Source organism: Hippocampus zosterae, chromosome 14 (genome assembly GCF_025434085.1).
Source record: "Hippocampus zosterae strain Florida chromosome 14, ASM2543408v3, whole genome shotgun sequence".
Taxonomy (NCBI): Eukaryota; Metazoa; Chordata; class Actinopteri; order Syngnathiformes; family Syngnathidae; genus Hippocampus; species Hippocampus zosterae.
In genome coordinates this window covers 20,449,350-20,475,982 of record NC_067464.1, presented here as the reverse complement: position 1 = coordinate 20,475,982, position 26,633 = coordinate 20,449,350, and the positions used below count along the sequence as shown (strand labels likewise).

The 26,633-nt window shown below is 45.5% G+C and overlaps 2 protein-coding genes across 4 annotated transcripts in view; both read right to left on the bottom strand.

Moving 5' to 3' along the window:
- The window catches only part of c9orf72 (C9orf72-SMCR8 complex subunit), a 95,990-nt gene that overhangs the window by 25,517 nt on the left and 43,840 nt on the right, over positions 1 to 26,633 (bottom strand). The window lies entirely within an intron of this gene.
- lingo2b (leucine rich repeat and Ig domain containing 2b) overlaps positions 13,361 to 26,633 on the bottom strand; it is a 62,373-nt gene continuing 49,100 nt past the window's right edge. For all 3 annotated transcript variants that reach the window (XM_052085750.1, XM_052085751.1, XM_052085749.1), the window contains exon 2: positions 13,361 to 16,761. In XM_052085750.1, coding sequence (XP_051941710.1) covers positions 14,853 to 16,730 — 1,878 coding nt within the window. In that variant the 5' untranslated portion in view covers positions 16,731 to 16,761 and the 3' untranslated portion in view covers positions 13,361 to 14,852. The remainder of the gene's footprint in view (positions 16,762 to 26,633) is intronic.

Below are 26,633 nucleotides of genomic sequence, written 5' to 3'. Positions count from 1 at the left end.
ACACACGATAACTGGATGTGCTTCAAATAATTAAAAGTACAGGCATTTAAAAGCAGTTACAAATCAAAACAATAAAGTAGCTCACCCAAATTACTACAGTGAACATTGTAAAAACAAGATTTTGGAAAACATAATTTTAAAAACATTGTGAATGACCTCAGTCATTGGTAGGGCAAAAGAGCATAGTTTTTAACCTATATTTAAAACCATACACTTTATGATTCATATAATTCACTCTCATCATAAAGGATACCAGCAAATCGTGGGACCCAAGACAAAGTCCAGCAGAACCTGCCTTCCAGTAATCATCCAACACAAACCAATGTAACGGTTGTGGTTTTACCTCTACAGATAACAGCAGAAACCATTTTCTATATTGTCAAAATAATTGGACAGTATTACTCTTGCAAGGGCTTGGATCATTCAGAGCTGGACCGGAAACACTACAAACAGCTTAATGTATTCATTGTCATCTTATTGCCTGTTTACAGCGCCGCCTCAGTAAAATGCATCCTACAATGAAAATAATAAGAGCGCATTTGAGGCCATTTGATCTTGTCATCACTAGGCCACAGCAACGGCCTTAATATTCCCTGCAAGCTTTGAGGCACAGAAAACCTGCATTTCCTTTGCCATCAGGATGATAACATCAAGCGCTGTCTAAAAATGAAACAATCTGTTAGAGCAGGATGCCAAATCTGCATTTCCTTTCATCTGACTTGTCAGATGAAGGATGCAGCTGTTGAACCGGGGTTTTTTTTCTCCCCGTCTTTCTCAAGCAGTTGATCCAGAAGTGAAAGATGATGCAATATGATGATCTTTATCTTTATCCTAGACCAGGGGTGTCCAAACTTTTTGCCAAGGGGGCCAGATTTTATGTGGTAAAATGTCGGGGGGCCGACCTTGGCTGACATTCTTTACATTGAACAACAATATTGTTCAACACATTTTAGTAAGCCAGTCTGTTTCACATTTCCATTTTTTTTTAAATTTCAACAATCTTAAGAATTTATTTTCGTTCATTTGAAACAGGTATATCACATGCAACTGCTTATTCACTTGACTTTTTCTTAAACAGAAGTCTCCTGAGTGCAAATTAATTGATTTGAAACATAAAATGTATCACCATGACTTTTCAATAGTCACAAAACCTTTGACTCGAACAACAGGGAAATGAACAAGCAATACACATATCCACAACTGCAAGGATCATTTGAAATATGACATAAATGAAATATGACATAAACACGGAGTGATGTCTTGTTAACTCGTGAGTGTCTAAATGCTATTACTCATGTAGTGAATGCTATTACTCATTTAGCCACTAGAGGGAAGCAGTACTCTATGAAACATCACTCACCAGTCTACGAGACCTCAGTCAATGCAACACGTGTTCCATTGCGCCCAACCTGCGGGCCAGACGGCACTGATTTTATGACGGGGGCCGAGGGCCGGATGAAATTCGACCGCGGGCCGGACTTTGGACATGACTTATTGGACTTAACTGCAGCATTTGATACAGTGGATCACAGTATTCTGCTGACTCGTTTGCAGCACTTGGTGGGCATTGGCGGGAGTGCTCTTGATTGGTTTAGGTCCTATCTAGCTGACAGGACCTTTTGTGTCAGCCTTGGCTGCTCTGAATCACGCACTGCTCCCCTGTCATGTGGTGTTCCACAGGGCTCAATTCTGGGGCCTCTGCTGTTCTCGCTGTATCTGCTCCCATTGGGTTCCATCTTAAGGAAACATGGTATTCCTTTCCACTGCTATGCAGATGACTGCCAGATCTATGTCCCACTGAGCAAGAAAGACACCTTCTCATTAAGGCCACTCCTATCCTGTCTGGAAGAAATCAAAACCTGGATGGCACAAAATTTCTTGAAGTTCAACGAAAAGAAGACAGAGGTGATATTGTTTGGCCCCAGTGGACCTTGTACATTCCATCCTGTAGACTTGGGCCCTGTCACGTCGCGTGTCCGCCAGCAGGTGGCGGGTTTTCTCCTCCGCCATCGGCACACCTGCCCGTAATTTCGGGCTGATTACCCCGCTTTATTTAGAGACTCCGGCAGTCATCTCACTGCCGGAGAATTCCTCGCCGAGCCATTACTCTCTCTCGTACTCTATTTGCGCTATTGCTATTTGCCTCGTTGCATACTTGCCTTATGACCTATACTTGTTGCCCACTTATTTCGACTTTCGATATTTCGTATTTTTCTACTATTACCACCAGCGCGATGATCTCCTCGCGTTTGTTTTAGCCGCGAGCGTTTTCTGTTTGTTTCCTGATCCTTATTTGATCAGCGTTTTCTGTTACCGTTTTTCCCTGTCGGGCTCTTTCTGTTGTTTTTTCGTTCTGTCATTAAAGACACCTTATTTTGTGACAATACTCTCTCTTGTCTGCTTTACCTGGGATCCAACTTATTTAATTCATTGTTCTGCTCGGAGCGATTTTTTTCCCCTCGAGCAGAACGTGACACCATGGATCCCGCGGATGTAGAGAGAATATTGTCCGCTCTTACCCGAAAAGAGCAGCAAATGAGTCAGCAGGGCCAAGCCATTTCGGAACTCCGAGGCACGGTCTCCATGCTGGCTCATCGGTTCGATGAACTCGAACCTCGTTTGGTGCGGGTGGAGGAACGGAGACTCCCTCCCTCAGGGAGCTATCCAACCACTCCGGAGGCACCCCTCTCTCAGACCACTATGTCGAGGGAACCCTCGCTCCCACACCCCCCTCGTTACGGGGGTGAGCATGGGCAGTGTGGTCACTTCCTCCACCAATGCTCACTCATTTTTTGCCAGCAGCCGTCTGCCTACGCTAATGATGCCGCCAAGGTGGCCTACGTTATGAGTTTGTTGACAGGTCCAGCGGCGTCATGGGCGATTGCGACCAGCGAGGCCAAGCCAAATCTCCGATCATCGTACCCGGAGTTTGTGACAGCATTCCGCCGGGTGTTTCACCATCCCGTGCGGGGTCGAGAGGCAGAGGGTCGGCTACTCGCCCTCCACCAGGGGAGACGATCGGTCGCCGATTACTCCATCGAGTTCCGGATCCTGGCGGCGCAAAGCGGCTACGAGGATCGAGCGTTGTGTGGGCTGTTTCGCCGAGGATTAAACTCCCAACTCAAGGACGAGCTGGCGACCCGTGATCACAGCACCGACCTGGAAGAACTGATCGATCTCGCCCTACTCATGGACAATCGCCTGAGGGAGCGAAGCCGGGAACGTGGGGGAGTATTCCGGGAGACAGCACCAGCAGAGGAGCCTATGCAGCTGGGAAGCGAGAACATTGGTGGCGAGGAGAGAGATCCCCCCTCAACCATCACCAATCACCCGGGATCATCTGTTTCCTTCCAACATGAGTACTGTGAGTCACCGTCACGCGCGTTAAACCCCAAGTCTGATCGAGTCGACACGCAACCGAACAGACTAGTACTTGAGGGAACGATATCTGGGGAATCCCGGTCTAAGCGGGTTCGGGCCCTGGTGGACTCAGGATCGGACGCATGCCTGATTGACACCGAGCTCGCTTCCGAGCTAGGTTGTGCGTTAGAGAGACTGATCGATAGGAAGCGGATTCGTGATCTCGATGGGCGTCTCCTGGCGGTCGTAACCCACAGAACGGAGCCACTGAAGCTCCAACTTTCGGGAAATCACATCGAGCTGCGGCGCTTTTTGGTCATGCGGTCTCGCAACGCTCCCCTCGTCCTCGGGTTACCATGGTTAAGAGTACACAACCCCGTAATCTCCTGGGCGCGCCCAGCAATCAACAGCTGGCGCCCTTACTGCTATAGACACTGTCTACAGTCGGCCGTCGGGGGGTACGAACATGTCACCCCCTCCGTGGAAGTCTGCCTTGACGGAGTGCCGGGTTGCTATCGGGACCTCGGGGAGGTATTTAGTGAGGATCGAGCGCGTTCTTTACCTCCACACCGCCCCTACGATTGCGCTATTGACCTGCAGGCGGGCGCTCCGTTACCGTCCTCGCGGCTGTACCAGGTGTCTCAACCTGAGCGCGAGGCGTTGACGGAATACATAAACAGCTCGCTCGCCGCAGGTCTCATCAGACCGTCGCGTTCACCGTTAGGGGCGGGTTTTTTCTTTGTGAGCAAGAAAGATAAGACCCTGCGACCCTGCGTCGACTACCGTGGATTAAACGACATCACCATTAAGAATCGCTACCCACTACCATTGCTAGACTCCGCCTTTGCCCCATTGCAATCCGCCACTATATTCTCTAAATTGGATTTACGCAGCGCTTACCACCTGGTCCGTATCAGAGAGGGAGATCAGTGGAAGACCGCTTTTAAGACCCCTCTGGGCCATTTTGAGTATCTGGTCATGCCCTTCGGACTCACTAACGCCCCCGCTGTCTTTCAAAACCTCATTAATGACGTTTTAAGGGATATGATCAACATTTTTTGTTTCGTTTACTTGGACGATATTTTGATTTTCTCCCGGTCAGAAGAGGAACACCAGCAACATGTCAGGCGGGTGTTGCAGCGCTTATTAGAAAACCGGCTCTTCGTCAAGGCGGAGAAGTGTGAGTTTCATGTTCCCGTCATTTCCTTTCTGGGGTTTATAATCGAGCGGGGTAGAATACGAGCGGACCCCATCAAGACGCTGGCAGTCAGGGACTGGCCAGTCCCGTCTAACCGCAAGGAACTGCAGCGCTTTTTGGGGTTCGCAAACTTCTATAGACGATTCATCCGCGGCTATAGTCAGAAGGCGCTCCCCCTGACCCGCCTTACGTCAACTAAGACTCCCTTTAAGTGGGACTCTACCGCGGAGGCCGCATTCGTTAGCCTAAAGGCGGCGTTTACCAGTTCCCCCGTCCTTCAACATCCTGACCCTGATCTTCCCTTCGTTGTAGAAGTGGACGCCTCGGATTCAGGGGTGGGGGCAGTACTGTCCCAACGCTCTCCAGTCGACCAGAAGCTGCACCCCTGTGCCTTCTTCTCCCGTCGACTCTCTGCTGCCGAAGCCAATTATGACGTTGGCAACCGTGAACTGTTGGCGGTTGTCTCGGCTCTGCAGGAATGGAGACACTGGCTCGAAGGGGCAAAAGAACAATTCACGGTTTACACGGACCACAAGAACCTCGCTTACCTCCGTACCGCCAAGAGGCTCAACTCCCGTCAAGCCCGGTGGGCCTTGTTCCTGACCCGATTCAACTTCTTACTCACATACTCCCCAGCCTCCAAGAACACCAAGCCCGACGCTCTTTCCCGCCTCCACGACCCCCCGGAAGTGGACCGACCCCCAGAGACCATCCTCCCGGCTCAGTGCATCGTGGGGGCCGTTCAATGGGAGGTGGAGCAGCGGATCCAGACCGCCCTGGAGGGGGTGCAGGTACCGGCGGGGTGTCCGGCGGGGAGACTGTTCGTGCCTCCGTCCCTGCGGTCGGAGGTTCTACAGTGGGGACACGGGTCCAAGGTGGCATGCCATCCAGGGGTGAACCGGACGGTACAACTTGTCGCCCAGCGATTCTGGTGGCCGGAACTCCGGAACGACGTGACGGAGTTCGTCAGGGCCTGCACCTCCTGCGCATGCGGCAAGTCCTCCCAGCGACCCCCGGCCGGATTGCTCCAGCCGTTGCCCATTCCACCTCGCCCCTGGTCACACATCGCGCTGGACTTCGTGACGGGTCTTCCCTCCTCCCGAGGTCACACAGTCATGCTCACTATCGTGGACCGCTTCTCCAAAGCGGCCCACTTCGTGCCATTGTCCGGGTTGCCGTCGGCATTGGAGACCGCCGACCTCCTGGTTAAACACGTTTTTCGTCTCCACGGCCTCCCTACAGATATTGTGTCGGACCGGGGCCCCCAGTTTGTGTCACGCGTCTGGAAGCGGTTCTGCCGGTCCCTCGGAGCCACGGCCAGCCTGACGTCCGGCTACCACCCCCAGTCCAACGGACAGGCCGAGCGCGCCAACCAAGATCTGGGGTCGGCCCTCCGCTGTGTGTGCCTCCACCAACCCGCGACATGGGTCGACCACTTACCATGGGTGGAGTACGCACACAACACCCTCGTCTCCTCCGCAACCGGCCGATCCCCGTTCATGACGGCGTACGGTTACCAGCCGCCGCTGTTCCCGTCGCAGGAGGGGCAGGTGGAGGTCCCTTCCGTTCAGCACCACCTCAAGCGGGCCCATCGCATGTGGAGGGAGGCCCGGGCGGCATTGTCCCGCACGGCGTCCCGAAATCGTCAAATCGCGGATCGTCGTCGGCGCCCGGCCCCCTCCTATGTGGTGGGGCAGAAGGTATGGCTGGCTACTCGAGACCTTCGCCTGGCCGGCTCCTCGGCGAAACTGGGTCCTCGATTCACTGGTCCCTTCGAGGTCGAGGCCGCCATCAACCCGGCTGCTGTCAGGCTCCGTCTACCTCCTACCATGAAGGTTCATCCCGTCTTCCACGTCTCCCTTCTCAAACCCGTTTCTTCCAGTGACTTGGCTCCTCCTCCCACGCCGCCGCCCCCTCCGCGGGTCGTCGACGGTGACCCGGTGTACACGGTTCGTGCCATCCTGGACTCTCGGCGCAGGGGAAAGGGGTTCCAGTATCTGGTCGACTGGGAGGGCTACGGGCCTGAGGAGCGGCAGTGGGTGCCTCGCTCCTGGATCCTTGATCCGTCCCTTTTGCGCGACTTCCACGCTGCACACCCTTCCAAACCGGGTAGTCCGCCGGGAGGCGTCCGTTGAGGGGGGGGTACTGTCACGTCGCGTGTCCGCCAGCAGGTGGCGGGTTTTCTCCTCCGCCATCGGCACACCTGCCCGTAATTTCGGGCTGATTACCCCCCTTTATTTAGAGACTCCGGCAGTCATCTCACTGCCGGAGAATTCCTCGCCGAGCCATTACTCTCTCTCGTACTCTATTTGCGCTATTGCTATTTGCCTCGTTGCATACTTGCCTTACGACCTATACTTGTTGCCCACTTATTTCGACTTTCGATATTTCGTATTTTTCTACTATTACCACCAGCGCGATTATCTCCTCGCGTTTGTTTTAGCCGCGAGCGTTTTCTGTTTGTTTCCTGATCCTTATTTGATCAGCGTTTTCTGTTACCGTTTTTCCCTGTCGGGCTCTTTCTGTTGTTTTTCGTTCTGTCAGTAAAGACACCTTATTTTGTGACAATACTCTCTCTTGTCTGCTTTACCTGGGATCCAACTTATTTAATTCATTGTTCTGCTCGGAGCGATTTTTTCCCCTCGAGCAGAACGTGACAGGCCCCCTATCTCCTTATCTGAAATCAACGGTCTCAAACTTGGGACTTAAACTGGACAGTGATTTCAAACTCGATCGGCAAATTGGTGCCGTTGTTAAATCCAGCTTCTTTCACCTTAGACAGCTGGCCAAAATAAAACCTTTCCTCTCACATGAACACTTTGAGACAGTAATTCATGCCTTTGTCACATCCCGGCTCGATTACTGCAACACCCTGTACTTTGGAGTCAGCCAGTCCTCAATCAAGCGCCTTCAGCTGGTACAGAATGCCGCTGCTCGCCTCTTGACTGGTACTCGTAAGAGGGAGCATATAACTCCTACTTTGGCATCCCTTCACTGGCTCCCCATTCATTTTAGAATTATTTTTAAGATCCTCCTCTTTGTTTTCAAATCTCTGAATAATCTCGCGCCACCTTACCTCTCTGAGCTCATACGCCCCTACACCCCTGCCCGGCGCCTCAGGTCTGTGGACCAGTCTTTGCTAGACGTACCAAGAACTAAACTGAGGCTCAGAGGGGATCGAGCCTTTTCTGTTGCTGGTCCATCTCTCTGGAATGACCTCCCACTGAACATTCGGCAAGCCTCCTCGCTGCCCATCTTTAAAGCCCTCCTCAAAACTCACTTGTATTCTTTGGCGTTTGACTCAGCATGACTTAGATTTGCTCTTGATTTTACTGCTTGGTGCTTTCTACCGCTTACTTATTACTTATTACTGATTCGTCTTACTGTTTATTGTATATGTTAAATCGCTCCATGTACAGCACTTTGTATGCAGCGATGGCTGTTTGAAAGTGCTCTATAAATACTGTTGACTTGACTTGACTTGACATGCCTGTCCTAGACTGTATCATGTCTTTGAGTCTCCTTTCCAAATGTCCTACCCTCTGCTATGTTATCTTATATTCTAGAGCTACTCTTGCTGGTCCAGATTCCACCGGTGTCTATGTATAATTCCTGTCTAGCATACCACAGGCTTTTCAAGAACCGGTATCGTGTTTCTTCTTCATGCCAGACCTTCTCATATGTGGTGACGCATCATTTCATTGGTGTCAAACTCATTTCACATTGTGGGCCACATACGGCCTTGGTAGATGTAAAGTGGGCTGGACCATTAAAATTATACCATACTCTGCTATAAATACACAAAATAATGTATTTCTTTTGATTTGGTCTAAAGAAGCACAAGAACATTTGAAAAAAGTGGAAAAAATTAATAAACAGATCTAGCGGATACTCCATGAATTGCACCTTATTAAAAATATTCATTCCATGTCTTTTATGCATTTTTTTCATTTTTAAATTATCTTGCGGGCCTGATCAAACCTCCTTGCGGGCCGGTTCCGACCCACGGGCCGTATGTTTGACACCTCTGATCTAAATGGTAAATACAGAAATTGAGTTCTTGCACTGAAAGGGGAAATCCAAGTGAATAATTTTCTTTACAAAATGTTCTATGTGTCCTCAATAATCTGATCAATATTATGTTTGTGAAATATGAATGAAAAAGCAAAATACATTCAGGCCCGATTTGTGTGTCCCCATAAATGTACTTTATTAATTTTCTCAGTTCATTCATTTTAGTTTTCATGCCACTTCTCCTTTTTAGGATCGCTCCTATCCCAGCTGACGTGGCTGGTAGCCAGCCAATTGCAGTGTATAACTTTTATCTATCTATTCATATCCTCACATGGGTCGCAGAGCGTGCTGGAGCCAATCCCAGCTCTCTTCGGGCAGTAGTCGCTGAAATGGATGCCACCCCATCGCAAAGCAAACAGACAAACAAGCGTCCGCGCTTACATTCACACGTAGGGACAATTTAGAGCAGGGGTACCCAAACTCTTTGGACCGAAGATCGACTTTTCAAGCAACTGACATCCTGCGGCCGACCCGTTACCGCTTGTGCACGCAGACACACACACACACACCCACTCACGCGCATGCCACGATGAGCAACAGCCATAAAGGCCCCAAACATGCATGAAACAGAAAAATTAAGACCTGACGGCAGTATGGGATGCACGTTGGCAGCATCGTCAGTGCAACAACGTTCCTATCGAAGCTCACGTGTGACGTTTTAAAATGCTTTTCTTGGTGCTCCAAATTCCCATTCTTTGCCAGTGCCATTAAAATGATGGCCATTTAACTTTAAACTGCATGTTCGTTGTTTGTTGGCCTCTTTAGTTCATGTTCTCTCAGTAGTGTTTTTTTCCTACCGTTTTGTAAAGAACTGATCCAAGGATGATTGTGGTTGTCAGCTTTTAACAATCCTTCAAAACTGTTAATGGCAAACATCAGCGTCATGAGCGGTCACCTGACATGTGAATGTATCTATCCATCCATCTATCAACACCCATTGACACATATGGTAGAAGTCCCTCTTTGCCAATGGGATGCCAGGATGATGTTCGAAAATAGACAATGGCAGAGCAGCTATAAGTATGTTGCGTTCAGGAAACACTGTCTTTTTACCTTTCCTATGTTGAAATTTCTTTCATAGCAAGAGGCAATATTTTCCTCTTGAGGCTTTTCGTAACCTACTGTGTGGAAATATGGGGAAATGCTTGTAAAACAAACACACTCCCTATTCTAAAACTACAAAAAAAAAGCAATTCGAATGATTAATTCATCAAAATATATGGAACCCACAAATCCACTATTAATCAAATTAAATACGATGACATGCGTGGCAGGCTGATTGAACACTCCAAATTGTCCCAAGGTGTGAGTGTGAGTGGTTGTTCGTTTCTGTGTGCCCTGCGATTGGCTGGCAACCGATTCAGGGTGTCCCCCGCCTACAGCCCGGAGACAGCTGGGATAGGCTCCAGCACCCCCCGCGACCCTAGTGAGGATCAAGCGGCTCGGAAGATGAATGAATGAATGAATGAAATACGATGACATTCTATGACCTGGTTGACTATAAAATCACCCAATTAATGTACAAAGCACACAATAACCTGCTTTGCCAAAACATTCAGAAGTTTTTCGAAATTCGAGAAAGCTGCTATGATTTAAGAGGTACCAACTTATTCAAAAAACTCAACAAGAACAAACATCAAGCAAATCAGTGTATCTGTCAAAGGCGTTAATCTGTGGAATAATTTCCAAACGGACATGAAAACGAGTAACTCGCTTGCTGAGTTCAAAAACAAATTCAAAAAAATTGTACAAACAACCTACATCAGAGTTAAGGTGATAAATTCTAAACATTAATTAAATATAATAATAAATCAGAATTAAGTTGATAAATAGAGAAAGGTACTGCAATATACCAGCACTGTTTTTGACTGGAAGGAATGTCGGCGCCATTTTACTGTCGTTGCTGGACAGTCCCGAGGCGCTTGTTTCTTGCGCCTGTAATGGGCAGCATTTTTCATAGCCTCGCTTTGTTCAGCGGAGAGTTCGGTGCCTTTGAACGGTCTGCGGCTGGATGGATGTAAGTCTTGAGGAGCCGACGATGAGAAGAAAATGGCGTTAGCGCGGAGCGCCGATGCGGATTTGGAACTGGGAGTCGCGGCTTGGCGTTTGAAGCGGATTACGTGGGACAGGAGAAGTGAACTCATTTCTTTTTGTCAATGGACGCTACAGCTTCGTGTTTGCTTTCAAAATTTAGCTTGTAGCAGACGCGTGCACATTTTCAGCATGACGTCTGACCCACTGGTGAAAGGACACTTTGATCCTCTCCTCTTTCATCTATAACTGCTTCAGACAACAAAGTGTATGCAGAAAAGTGGTAAAGATTGCACGACTGTCTGTGTCCTATGTTTTGTGTTGTGCTATTTTGACTTCAAAATGGCGCCGCGAGAGTGGCTGCCTTTCCAGCAGCTCCTATATTTTGTTGTTCTACTTCTTCCTTTCATAACTTTGCTGCTGTTAATTGGGAATTTCTCCATTGCAAGACTAATAAAGGTGTTCTTATCTTATTATCTTAATATCCATTTTGAATACACCTTTCTGCTTGGCTCTCGACGAAGGCGGACACTTTTTGCTCAGCTCCCCTGCCTTCCCACCTTTTTTTCCCCTGCTCTTTTGTGCTGTCTTTGTCCAACTTTTTTTCCCTGGCCTCCTACCATGTTTTCATCCGAAAAACTAACCATGGAATTAGTTGGCTGGTCTCTCGATGTAATCGACAAAATTTTTTCAATGGAAAGAGCGGGCACTGGCGAGCCTGCTTGCCCTCCGGGGACACTTGCTGACAGATACGCCCTGGATCCATGGAGAAAGTGGAGACCTGTGTGCCTGACAGTACTGTGCGTGGAGGATGTGGAAGACATCTACATCATTGGCCTTTTGATAACAGGTATGCTGCTTTTTGGTGTTGGCAGCTTGCTGTTCTATCGCAAAATTCAACCGACGGCAGCGGCTCTATTGGAAGTGAAGAAGCTGCCGGTCACTCTGGATGGCTTGGCGCGAATGTCCAACACTCAGTGTAACTGGCGCCAAGACTGGGTTGTTGTTGTCATGGCAACCAACAACTCAGTCTTGGCGCCAGTTACACTCAGACTCAAGCGGTGACTGAGCTCAACCGCAATATTGTTGCGACTTTTGCGACTTTGCGGTTTTGGAGGGACTCCGCGCAATTGAAAATAACATGGAGACGTTGGAATCCACGTTGCGAAATAATTTTCGGATCTGAATGATTGGCGCCAGTGAGGAGATACAGACCAAGGACTCACGGCTGTCTGGAATTGTTGGCGTCCGTCTCTCCAAAACAAACAACGCTATCTGGCCTTTCCCCTGGATGGAAATACGCATGGAGTCTAGGGCCTCCACCACCACCCACCTCCTTCTCGGCCATGGACTGATAAGCCGGGACTGTCTTCATGATGAGCAGACTTCGACAAAGCAGCTATGACCTGTACACGCATACACATACACGACTGGACAAGCACATGTGCATACACATCCTTGTTATCACCGTCTTCATCGCTCCGATTCTTTTTCCCCCGTGACGTGGTTCGATAATGCGGAGCGCAACGGTGACCGTGCAGCTGGTCATTTTCGGCCGCGTCGCAGAATCAACATAGCCTGACTGCTGTGTTCAAAGCAAACTTGAGAAAAACGAAGTATGCAACCATGGCTTGAATCCACTATAGGCTGAGTACTAGTTTACCTTAGATGTGCACTTTATAATGTTATATTGCTCTGTTTTGATTCCATAAAAAGAGCTGTTAACGCAGCCATTGTGTGACAAAATATTTTTTTCACTGTTGTTGATGGACAGTAATATTGTGTGAGAAATTATGTGTGAATAACTGCTCCAAGTGGAAAATGTTCATGTTAAAATTGAGAATCGAAATTGTTATTTCAGTAAATATCTGCATTTTGAACATAGAAAACTGATTCATGATTCCATGTTGATGAGAGCATTAAAATGGGGGAAAAATAGGACAAAAAATATCAAAGGAAATTCTGAAATGATAAAAAGTGCGTGAGGAATCACGATTATTTTTTGTGAATTTGAGTTAATTATGACAGTTGCATTTTTAATTAGATTAAATATTTTAATCGTTTGACAGCTCCAGTATAAACGCATAACATGGGGTAGGAGTAGATAAATTCTTTACTTCTTCCTACTCCCTTGAACATAATAACTGTGTTGAATGATGCGTATTTGGAACCGTGAGTCGCCGCTTGGAAATGGATTTCCATGGGACAGGAGAAGTGAACCAATCTCTTTTTTCGTCAATGGATGCTACAGCTTCTTGTTGACTTTGAAACTTGGCTTGTAGCCGATGTGTGCACATTTTGAGCATGACGTCTCTGATCCACTGGTTAAAGGACACTTTGTTTCTCTCCTCTTTCATCTCAAACTGCTTCAAACAACAAAGCGTGTGATGGAAAAGTGGTTAGAACTGCATGACTGTCCGTGTTTTATGTTATGTGTTGTGTTTATTATTTTACTTTATGTTAACTGTTTTGTTAAGCGCTTTGTTACAGCTGCCGCTGTTGTGAAAGCGCTATATAAATCGGCATGTATTGTATTGTATTGTCTTCATGAGTCACAGCAGCAGCCTTTGATTTCCGTGCAGGCTTTCATACTCAAACCCAGACAACTCTGCCTTTGTCAATCACATCAAGATATATATATGAAACAGATGCTTTCGGAGAAAGGACGTCATGGACTTCAAACACCGCAAGGGAATCTGTGTGCAGTTCAAGCGAATGGTAAATATTTAATTGCAGACATACGGCTATTCCGATGTTATTAGAGCAACTTCAGCTGAATTTAAAATACAATTTCAATCAGGGGTAGGTTTGATATTTATTTTCTTTTGAAAATATACCCATAAATATATTACTACGAAAACAATTATACAACTTTTGAATGTTTTATCACAACAGAATTACACAAATCAACACCCACGTCCCTGCAATACAAAGACTTGCCCTTAATTGTTTTGCCAATATTGCCCACACCAAACACGGAAAATATTTCCTCACAAAGAAACATAGTTACAAGATTCCATTACAAATTTGAAATTGACACCTATGAAATAAGCATAGCCCCGGTAAGGAAATGAAGATGTGCGATCAAAGAAATATGAGGGGAAATTTAAGCCATAACTTGGTGAGGCTTAACTTTGTCTTTTTTTTGTCCAAAAGAGGGCACAAGCCCATAAATCTTTGCCGTTGTGGCCACAGAGTCTTTTATGTCACATTGAGGGATTTTAATTTTTACGTTTGTGGTAGCAAAAACTACCTGTGATTTATGACGTTTTGAAACAGCTTTAAGGTGCCATTTCTATTGCCAGGAGCTTTTCTCGTGCGATAACGCCTTTGACCGATGTTATTTCTGAGGGGAATGTCTTATCTTTTCTAGAAAGTGAATTATTTGACGAAGACAAAGCTCACGCCTCACATTCAATTACAACGCAATGTCGCCCTGAGTTCATTGAATTCCCCATATGTTCGTCTCCTTGCATGAGGGCAACTATTTCGAAATGAATGCAGCATTTCTTTTTAAAGAATAAGTTGGATTTTCCCATTACAAAACATATACAATATGATCCCGTTGTACCCAACAGTGACCCAACAAGAACAAAGGCCCGCCGGTCTCCATCTTTTTAATATTTCTGTCTGATAATAAAGGCAATGCGTGCACATGCACAAGGAAAGACACAAACGCAACATGCGTACAGCGATGCGCACACACAGCACCCATGATTACAGCACACACCATTCACACTGCAGCTAACATGGGTGTTAGACAATTTAGTCCTGACATGTTGCAGCGGTGATCGTTATCGCTGCGTTTAGAGTAATCCCCCCCTCCCCCCTCCATAACCCTCTGTGACTCGGTACTTCACTTTGATGTCACGGATAGTGGACAACATCGTTACTCATCACATCACCACTGATACACATGCCAAGTGCAACACTAGATCACTCCCATATTGATATGTTGGTTATTGTATTCTATTCAATGTAATGTAAGGACATTATTTGATATAAACACATTCACGGTTTCACTTCGATATTCACATGATCACGAGATCACCTTCATCGACAGCCACTATATTAGTACATCATTTGTCACAATTCCACGGGGGGTCATTGAAAGCAACTTTTTTTTCAAGCCGATGTGTGTGCACTGCGTTGTTGTTATCGTCATCGTGTGCATCAGTCCGCTTCAGGTTCAAATCATTTTCATATTGACTCGTCGGGGGCCACTTGTTTCTGTCACTTCGCCTGAGGCCCCATTGGTTTTGCGTGGGACATATTCAATATCAAAGTTGCTCTTATGACGTCCTTTGCCTCGGCTCCAGGCAAAGAGCAGCAGGAAGCAGAAGATGACCACACCTAGAAAGGACAGGCAACCCATGGCTGTGGATATAATGATAGTCTTAATGTCTATGGGGACTGTCATGTTGTACAACACAGTCCCATTTCCCCAAGTGCTGTTGGAGCTTGTCAAATAGTTTGAGCTCCTGTTGCTATTGTGAAAGTTGTCCCTAACGCCCAGGCTCTTCACGGCTAAAGAGGCCGACAAGCTGGCGTTGCCGGCAGCGTTACTTGCAATACACAAGTACACCCCGCTGTCATGCAGCTCTGCAGCTTTGATCTCCAGGGTGCCATCCGGTTGGACTTCCACTCTGCCGCTGCTCTTGGCTGTGATGTAGCGTCTGTGAGGTGTAATCCAGACCACTGAAGGCCTTGGCGCTCCCTCTGCCATGCAGCTCAAACGGGCAGGTTGACCCTCGTCAGCCATTAGCAGCTGTGTTATGTTGGGTCCAATTCGAGGTTTGGTGCAGGTCATGTACCGAGAGACCAGTGGTTCCTTGAGCTCACGCAGAGTTTTTCCCAGGAGGTACTCGGGGGCGCTGCACTCAGGCTGTAGATCAAGAATATGAAGGGAGGGGGGCTTGTAGCTATTCAGCAACCAAAGCAATCTGCAGTCACACACCAATGGGTTTCCACCCAGACAAAGCCTCTGGAGGTTGTCTGGGGATGCAAAAACTCCCCTCTCCAGAGAGTCTAGGCGATTTTGTGACACATCCAATAGTTGCAAAGATATGAGGCCAATAAATGCAAAGAGTTCAATAGAAACAAGTTGAGACCCTTGAAGACAGAGTTCCATCAAATGCGGGAGGTGCCCAAGCTCTCCTTGATTGATATGTTGAATTCTGGAGAAAGACAAGTTGAGGTGAGTGAGGTAGTGCAGGTGGCGCAATGCTGCACCAGGGAAGACAGATAGGTTCGTGTTGGTTATAAACAAGGTTGTGAGGTTGAGGCCATGCAGAGACAGTGGGGGGAGTGTGTCCAACCAGGGCCAATGATCGATCTCCAGTTGGCGGAGATGGAACAGCCTCTTAAAAGAGAAAGGTTTCAGTAAACTAATGCTCAAATGGCGCAGATGTAGTACAACCAGGTTGTGTAGATGTGCTAAAGCGTCAGTAGGGACTGCAGTGAGATTGGAACGTTCCAGGGTCAGACTTCGGAGTCCAGTTAATCCCAGAAAGCCCCTCGGAGAGATGAAAACAAGTTCATTGTCACCCACCTCGAGGGATGCCAACTTGTGCAGATCTTGAAAGGCGTGGTCCAGCAGAACCACAAGTCGGTTGTGATTGAGGTCAAGGCGAGTGAGGTTGGTCAGGCCAGAAAGTACACCTGCAGGAACCAGCTGGATCAAGTTACTGCGGAAGTTCAGTGAGCGGAGAGCAAGCTGAGAACGAAATGATCCAGTTTCCACCACACTGATGAGGTTGTCACTCAGGTCCAAATCTTCCAGAAGGTGGAACGAAGAGAAGTTGTCCGGTGTGATTATGCGTAACTTGTTTTTACTGAGATCTAGGACTCGAGTTTCGATGGGGATGCCTTCAGGTATGGTGCTGAGACGCTTGCGGTGGCAGCTCACTGACTTGGTCTGCGCAGAACACTCACATCGGGCAGGGCAACTTAGGGCCAATCTGGCCAGGAGAATCACCACGGCCCCACCCAGGAGGATGCGGTAGTACGGCGCTGGGCCTTTCATGATTCTTTTACCCACGTTGCCCACTGTCATCGCATACCTCATTATACGTCCAGGACAGCATCACGGTCGCTCCCTGCAAAACAGTGTATGAAAAAGAAACGGGTCAGAATTCTCCATTCTCTACGTCAAGTCTTTATTTGTTTGCCTTCTGCCTTTTTGCACCTAAAAAAAACGTTTAATTCCATCTCTTTAATGAACTGTCACCTTTCTTGGCTCGCTGGAAAGAATGGAATTAAATTTAAAGCAGGGCAAGGCACAAGAAAAATATAATCTGCAGAAAAATGTGGAGTTTCATCACAAGGTAGCACAAAAGGTTGCAGGCTAACTGGAGATGTCTTTTGAGGATAGAAAATATTTCAACCCAGTGGCGAGAAATGACCCTCATTACATCAGGATGAGGCTAAAAGCCAGGGAGGTAATAGTTTGTGCCGGCATGTGCATCTCCACCTCGCTTTTGCAGGTTCATGGCCATTCCTACGGACTATTTGGTCGGGGCTTAGATAATCAACAATGAAGTGGCAGGAAATGTTTGCTTCCATAAGCAAACATTTGCTCTACAATGCTAATCTTCAAACCCATGTGGCCTCATTGATAGGGACACTACGACATATATTTGTGTATTTGTGTAAAGACATATTTTCCCATGCCTTGTCGAAAATCCATATATTACTTGCTAGATATGCAACATAAAGTCTCAAATTTATGGGCACACGTAGATGCAAATATTTGTATATAAACTCTCATAACTTTACTCTTTTTGATGCATTGTTTTACAATTTGTGTTTCCTTGTGTTATTTTCCGTGCCTAATTGTGCTCTACTGATTCCGATGTTGACACTTCTGTTTCAAAAAAAACATGTTTTTGATGTTTACTGTTTAATTATGTAAAGTCTCAGCAAAGAAGAGACATTGGGGCCTTTTCAGCAGCAAAAGAGCATTTAAAAAAAAATTGCATTTTGGAATGTATAAACAGGGGTACACATAATAATGTTGGCACAGTTCTCAAATGAGCACCAGAGGCTGTTGTTTGGTGCTCATTTTTTTGTGCTCATTTTTGTCCTGACCCAACGACTTACAGCACATCTACACAAGTTTTATCATAAATGTGTAGATGTCACTTCAATAACATTTTCCCCACCATCTAGTTTTCAATTTTTTTTTCCTAATTTCAACAGCATATATAACCAGGGCTACAAAATGGCAGCTTATTAAGGAAATACAATTTATCTATCCATCCATCTTCCGAAACGCTTTATCCTCACTAGGGCCGCTGGGGGTGCTGTAGACTATCCCAGCTGTCATCGGGCAGTACGCGGGGGACACCCCAAATTGGTTGCCAGCCAATCGCAGGGCACACAGAGACGAACAACCATGCACGCCCACACTCACATCTAGGGACAATTTAGAGTGACCAATCAACCCGCCATGCATGTGTTTGGAACGTGGGAGGAAACCGGAATACCCGGAGAAAACCTACGCAGACCCAGGGAGAACATGCAAACTCCACACAGGGAGGCCGGAGATGGAATTGAACCCGGTACCTCTGCACTGTAGTGTCAACGTGCTAATCACTGGACTACCAGGCCGCCGAAATACAATTTACTGTTTTATAAAAATACATTTGATTCATATTTAACACAATTGAGTTGTATTGCCCGTTGAATATGAATTGCGAACCTCAGACTTGCATTATGAGACCCTCTGATCACTTGTCTAGCTTAGCACCATTCCCTATGGCAGCCCTCCATATCCTGCCTGTTTTTTAGCTCTCTCTACTTCAACACACCCGATTCAAATGATCAGCTCGTCAGATAGCCCTGTACAAGCCTGAAACAATCATCATCATCTGAACCAGGTGTGTTGGATTAGCGAGAGATCTAAAACGGGTAGGTAGGTAGTGGCTGCCTTTGCAGCAGCTCCTAGCTTTGCTGCTGTAATTGGAGAATTTCTCCATTGCGAGACGAATAAAGGTTTTCGTATTCTTATTCTTACATGGCCCTCAGGGAACTGGAGTTCCGAACCCCTGCAATTGTGGCTTATGATCATTTAGACAAAGGTTCTGAAAGAAAAGTTCAAATACACTGCTCTGTGAAACGAAATGCGCTGTAACAAATCGCTTAATTTTAACGCAAGTCACAGGGACGAATTGTGACAAATTCACTGCTATGAGAGAGTTTTCTCCTAAAACAGGACAAATATTCTCTAAAAGGAGAAACCTCCTCAAGCCCGAAAATGTAAGAACACTTGACTTTCTCAATGCTAATTTGCCTGATTGGAAGCCAGAGTGTTAGAAGAAAATTGAAATTTCATAATTGCTTCGTTCAGTAGTGGTTCGTTGTTTTAATATACGTATTATTATGTTTTCAGCAACCATTAAGTTGTTTTACTCCTTTTATTTAGTTTGAATCAGTGGTGATTGCTCTCGGACTGCAAGGGAAGCTCGGCTTCCCCTAAAATGTCAAAGAATAAGTGATCAAATATATCAATGTAAATTTCATTGTGTATACATCAGTGGCGATTGCTCTCGGACTGCAAGGGAAGCTCAGCTTCCCCTAAAACAGTGGTGTCAAACTCAGGTCCTGGAGGGCCGCTGTCCTGCATGTTTTTCCAAGTCTCGACAGGCGGATCTGTGATGCGGACGTTGTATCGGTCTGTCGTGGTGAAGAAGGAGCTGAGCCAAAGTCAAGTCAAGTCAAGTCAAGTCAAGTTAACAGTATTTATAGAGCACTTTCAAACAGCCATCGCTGCATACAAAGTGCTGTACATGGAGCCATTTAACATGCACAGTAAACAGTAAGACAAATCGGTAATAAAGGCGGTAGAAAGCACCAAACATTAAAATCAAGAACAAATCTAAGTCATGCTGAGTCGAATGCCATAGAATACAAGTGAGTTTTGAGGAGGGAATCCAGAGAGAGGGACCAGCAACAAAGGGCGAAGTTCTCAATTTACCAGTCTACCGATCTACGTGCCAACCCTCATCTATGGTCATGAGCTACTGGTCGTGACCGAAAGAACGAGATTCCGGATACAAGCGGCCGAAATGAGTTTTCTCCGCAGGGTGTCCAGGCTCTCCCTTAGAGATAAGGTGAGAAGCTCGGTCATCCGGGAGTGGCTCAGAGTCGAGCCGCTTCTCCTCCATATTGAGAGGAGCCAGATGAGGTGGCTTGGGCATCTGATTCGGATGCCTCCTGAACGGCTCCCTGGTGAGGTGTTCCGGGCATGTCCCACCGGGAGGAGACCCCGAGGAAGATCCAAGACACGCTGGAGAGACAATTTCACCCAGCTGGCCTGGGAACTCCTCGGGATCCCCCGAGGAGAGCTGGAAGAAGTAGCTCGGGAGAGGGAAGTCTGGGTTTCCCTGCTAAAGCTGTTGCCCCTGCTACCCGGCCTCGGATAAGCGGTAGAAGATGGATGGATGGATGGATGGATGGAGACGAGTCATTTTATACGAGCTGGTTTTTGTCTCGCCCACGGACGCCCGGCGTCTCTGGGACTGGATGGCAGTGGGAGGGTACCGGACGCCAGGCTTTTCTGCATCAGATTGGATGATCTGAGCCTGTGTGCCAGTTTGATTGCCATCAAAATGAGCCAATCACCAACCTTTCAGTGTATGCATTCGTGTGAGCAATTTTTCAATTTGCATTCTGTTCTGAGTTGAGCTGGAGCTCCTAATCATCTTAGCGACACTCTTTGTTGTAAACAACTAGCGACAAATTAATCTTTTATTTCTGGTGGGTTTTATTGTAGTTCCTGTAGTTGTAGGACACTAATTAAGTCCCTGGAAAAGCTTTGTTGGTATGTCAGGGTCACGGATCATTATCTTGAAAAGGAACGAGAATTCAAGTATAAATAAACGGACACATTTTATGTTGTTGGCCAAAATTGAGCTTCCCCTCTTTGACAGACCAGCATTCGCCACTGGTTTGAATGCTTTTGTCAAAACATGTGCGGTGCAGTGTATGCACATGGAGCTGATCAATGTGTGTAAATTGTTCTGTTTTTTTATGTAATTTTTAATGTTCTGAGAATAAAAAGTTATTGCATAATAATATATTTCCACATGTCAAAATGAAGCAATGTTCCCCACAATTCCCAACATACCGAATGTACCACATATAAAATGAAATCAACCTTTGGAGATTCAAACTTACAATATTTTAAAGACAATATTTACCATCACATAAACGCATCAAGTATGACACGAACTGTAATGTATGACTAATTCCAGAGATTATTTCATGAGTGCAAGAATGAATTTTAAAATAAGGTTTATATAGATAATACGGCTTTATCTTCTGAATTGCTGATTGTGGTGGACAGCTCATGAATGATCGGCTCCCGACAAAGATTTATTACTCCCATCACTTTTGGTGAAGGAATTAAGCTAGATGTGATTATTTTATACACAACCTAAAGTCACGGTTTGTCTCAAGGAAAATAAACAAAGCACAAAAAACAAACAGGGCAACATAAATGTTAGCAGTTTAATGTAACACATGCAACAACCGGTGACACAAACACACAGATGAAAAGGATTAACGTCTTTATAACTTCATTTCTGAAATGCATTCTGGCAACCATAGACATGCAAAATAGGTTGATATGACATCCGTGAGGAGACCCAAAAGCTCATACCTCTGAGTCTTGCTGTGCTTCCCATGTTTATGGATGACACAATAACAAAAACAAAAATATAGAACGCTTGTTCTCTATGGATCGAACATTTTTTGGTGTTTACAACAATGAAAGTGACGTGAAACTCAGTTGTTCACCATTCACCAGGTTATCGTCTATCAAACTGAATAACTTCTAATCTGTCCTAAAACAAACAGCTGCTCAAGTGGAATTTTCTTGAATTCTGTAATGTAGTCTTTAGGTGTTGATATGGTATCTCTGTTTTTTTTTTAGACCTTTATTTTGTAAGGTGTCTTTTAGTGACGGGCCGTGGTTTGTTAGCATACGTCATCATTGTTCAGGACGGTTTCATAATTTGCTGGGAAGTTTTATTGTGCAATGAACTACACTTGTAAGAAAGTTCACAAAAGTGCACCTGCCTTCCCCAAATTTATTTCATTAGCCTACTGCCCTTTCATCAAAGATTGAGTTGCTCTTTGTTTGTTTGTTTGTTTCTTTCTGTTTTTCTTACCTTGATAAAATTGCTTATATTGTTAATAAAGTCTTTACATTTTATGGCAAACCGCTTGATTTAAAAGCCAAGAAGAAAACAACCAATTTTGACACGCCTGCCCCAGCCCGAAATTAAAAAAATTATAAATTATTCATGTATTTATTTATCACCTTGAAAGGGACCCAAAGATGCCTCTCAGCATCCAAAATATTCAAACTATTCAAAATATATGTGTGTAATAAACACTTTTTCTTGTGGATATGATTTTTTTTACCCAATGAAGCTGACTTAAATAATTTTCACGATAAAATGAGGACACATTCACGTGTTTGAATTCATTTTGAGGTGAGTATGGGTTTTGTTCTCTTTTTTAGAACTTGAAAATATAACTGCAGTGCAAGGATATCATATTGAGGCAGTGAGTCAAAGATACAGACTTTAAAAAAACATGTGAGACATTCCTCATTCCAACTTGGAAGGACATTGACCTTGACAGGAAAATACCTCCAAGCAGCCACAGGTTGTTGAATTGACATATGCCTATGAAGACAGATAACCTGACAATAATTGCTTCATTACCAGAAGTATCTGCATTCTGCTCATGGCAATATTTGCCAATTAGATGTGCAAAAAGTAAGCTTCGTCCGTGAGTTGCTGGAAATGTTGATGCACCAAGCGGGGGGGGGGGGGGGGGGGGGGGGGGGGGGGGGAATCCCGGAGATGTGAAATGTGCCTTCAAAGAGCTCTGTCAATCACCGCAACATGGAATCTCGGCAAGGTAAGCAGATGAAGATCACCCAGACAGACACAAACCATACTTTGATAGGGGTGTGAGTGACACTGAAAATAAATCTTTGATGAGACTGCAGCCATCAAGACCCAACCCGCTCAGCAGCGAAACTGCTTGCAGCTTGGTCTAATGCCCTCTTTTCCAATCCTTTTGTGTACCCATTTCTTCCCCTTTACTTTCCACACCGCTGGCATGGCAAAAGCATCAGTTCACTCAACAGTCTCAGCGGGGGCGGGGGGTATTTATCGATCGCGGCGTAAGACACATCAGATGCCAGGAATGCAGCATGTAACAAAGAGCGGGCTGTTGCCACAGCAACCACAAGCCATTACTCTCGTCTGCCCCGTGTTGTCTGCCAATCAAATTAATGAAACCCAGGACAAATGGAGTCAGAGGAGTGTTGTTTTATTCATATTTCTTTCACCCCGGAATTGACAGAACATACAAATTGAACCAAATCTCATTCATTCATTTTCCCTGGTTTTAGCCGAAACTAGTTGAAGGGCTTTCCAAGCTGTCATTGTGACTGCCTTGCTATTTGTCCACCTGTCATTTTGCCCATTCATTTTGTGCTCCGGTAACTATCTCTGTCAGTCTACCTTATTATCCGTCCACAAGTCTGCTCCTGTCTCTGTGTATTTATCAGTCTGCCTTTTGGCGTCAGCCAGTGTTCCTCCCTGGCTTTCTGTTTAATAATTAGAGGCCAGTTGTCTGGCGCTGCAGTGAGCAACTCGTCAGGCAATTTGTCTGCGATCTGGACATCAGCAACAGCTCTGCAAGGTGAAATGGTGTGAGACCAAAAAAAATAAAATAAGATGAAAGAAAAAAACTGACGATAGCGGTAGATGATGGATGGATGGATGGATGGAAAAAAACTGACAAAACAAATGCCACAAGTGTGTGAAAGATGATGAAAACACTCCAGTTTCGACCTTGATAAAAGGGTCCAATGAAAATGTTTTTTCATGTTCTGTGACAGCCAGATCTATGAAATGATGAGTCCCCAAATAAAATGCAATGCTGTGGATAAGTAGAAATTTGCCCACTTACTGATTTGTGATTTTATTTTGGTGTATATTTCTCACAATTAAATGTTTCAGTCCTGGGGGAAGGGAGGGGGGGGGTGCTGGAGCCTATCCAAGCTATCTTTGGGCAGTAGGCGGGGGACACCCTGAACCGATTGCCAGCCAATCGCAGGGCACACATAGACGAACAACCATCCGCGCTCACACTCACACCGAGGGACAATTTAAAATGTCCCATTAACCAGCCATGCAGTTTTGTTTGGGGGGGTGGGGGGAATGTAGGAGGAAGCCAGAGTACCCAGAGAAAGCTCATGCAGTCTCAGGGAGAACATGCAAACTCCACACAGGAAGGCCAGAGCCGGAATTGAAACCTGCACCGCCACACTGTGAGGCGGATGTGTGCTAACCGGTTAACACTGCTGAGATCTAGAATTAAATTTTTTTGCCATTTCAGTTTTTCCTGATGTTTTGGGTGGGCCTACAACAGCACTACATGATGCCATTTGGAATCTGCCATCTCCCTCACAATATATGAACGCAGTGTTTATCTGGTGCAATTGTGAGTAAGTTGTAATTACTTGGCTCATTACTACCACTGCAGCATCCAAAATGCCAGCTTTCCCATCACCCCCAAAAACACATTTTCCCTGAATGCCATGGTTTACTGAACAGTTCGGTATCGTTATTTAAATTGTCACGTGCTGTGTGTTTTATGTTTTGTCAGGTTACTGTAATATCTTGGAATGCAAAGCATTGTATTATTCAAATGTTTGTCACGTAGGCATGTAGGGAAAAATGTCTAAAGTTTAGTTGATACACAAGAAACCTGAATTATCATTTTGAATGTTTTAAGACAATTCCAGTGATGTGAGTATCTCTTCCTGTGACCATGACTAAAAATGTTACTGTGTGTCTTTTTACCAGTATTGAAATTGATTGTTAACATTTTAATATAAAGTCAATGGGAGTCAAGATATTGCATGCTTTTTTGTTGACTCAGAATTTCAAACTTTCATAATTTTGATGGTTGTCCTATTTTTCCAACGGCTGGTATCATATGAAAGTTTGCAAAATGTATAATGAGTCAGCATGGCTCAATGGTATGACTTGACTTGATTGAAGAATCGAGTCAAATTGACTTATATCACCGTTAATAACAAAATACAGTGCACTCCGCTTAATAGAACACCATTGGGCCGAAGCGCTTCTGTTCTACTAAGCGGGGTTTCTATTAACCGGAGACACTTCATTAGGTACACCTTCAGACACGTCGACGACCAAGTTATGCACGCAGAAAAACACCTGCTGACGAGTTAGAAGAGATATTTCGACTGTGGACGTCCATATCTTTAATCAAACAACAAAACAACAACTTTAATCAACTTCAGTCAAACATCTCAAATCACGAGAAAAATTTCGTTACTTTTGTCTGGAAACAGGAGTCCGTAATTTTGCGGTTGACTTCCCTCTCAATGCGCTGGATAAGAGGGAAGTCCTGGAAACCGCGGGCGTACCTTCTGAGAATCCGGCAATGCATTGTATCGTCTGAGTATGTCCTTCTTATCCGCAGGTGATAGCCCTCTTCTCTTGAATGAAGTTGAAGCCATTGTGACGTGCGTGTGTCTATGTGTGGAGTGACGCGTGCTACCTGTAACTGTATACGGCTAGAACTACCGCGTTTTCTCGCGATAGTGGTACAGTATCGTGATAGCTACACTTCGAAAACCACTAGTTTACAATGTTCATTGCTTACGGCCTGTTCTATTAAGCGGAGATCTGTTCTACTAAGCGGAGTATCTTTATAGGAAATTGCATTAGGCAAATCCGTTCCACAGCCTTTTGCTCTATTAAGCGGATTACTCTATTAACCGGTGTTCCATTAAGCGGAGTGCACTGTACTGTCATCTCAAAGGGCTGTTTGAGATCACATTTAAAAACAACCCCTGAGCTTTGCCACACAGGAGGGTAAGGAGAAAAAAAAACATCTGCTGTGTAAGATTTGTTTTGTTCTTATGAGCCCAGAACAGCCTTAGCATCTCAGATGGTGAAAATGACAGGATGGAAATGAGAAGAAATGCAAGCTCTTCATTGTAATCATCAGCACCATGCAACAGATAGACAAAGATTAGCCCCCACATGCCACCCAGACCCTCATTTGGGCCACCAGACAATGGTGGCCCAAATCACTGACATGAATCGAAGGGTGACAGTTAACCCACAAAAACAGTCTCAATCATATTTAAAGTCTTAGAAACATATGTACACACTTGTTTTAGCGGTATCACGACACTACTCATTTTTGAGAATCGTGTACTTTGAAGTAACACATTTAATGATTTTAATTGAAGATTACAACGGCGTCTCGCCTGATAAACCTCCCCTCACAAGTGTCCAGTTAGGGTGATCATGTGCACCAGGACTGCACTCACAAGACAGCAACTCCATGTCAGTGCTCCACCAATCACCTCAGAGCAATGAGAAGCTCGTGAGAAACAAAATCAACTTTGATATGAAAACAAAGGATCTAGTCTTTAGCAGCTAACACAAAGACTAATTGGAAAGTAAATCTAATGTATAAATTAAAGTGGTGATTTCAATAGAAACCAGGCAGAAACATTATGTACCGTATTTCCCAGACCATAAATTGTAGCTTTTTTTTTTTTCATAATTTGGCCGGGGGTGCGATTTATATTATGGAGCGGTTTAGGTGTGAAATTATTAACACATTATATCAGGGGTGCCCAAACTTTTTTGACCGAAGATCTACTTTTCGATCAACCAACTTCCCACGATCGACCCGTTACCGCGCTCACACACGCATATACACACGCACGCCACGATGAGCGTGGAGGCATGCGATGCCTTTTTTAAGACTGTTATCTATCGTAGCTCACACGTACTGTTTTAAAATGCTTCTCTCGGCCCTCCAGATTCCTATTCTTTGCCGATGCCATCGGTTAATTGAGCATGAAACAAATTCTGAATGCGAATAATGATAT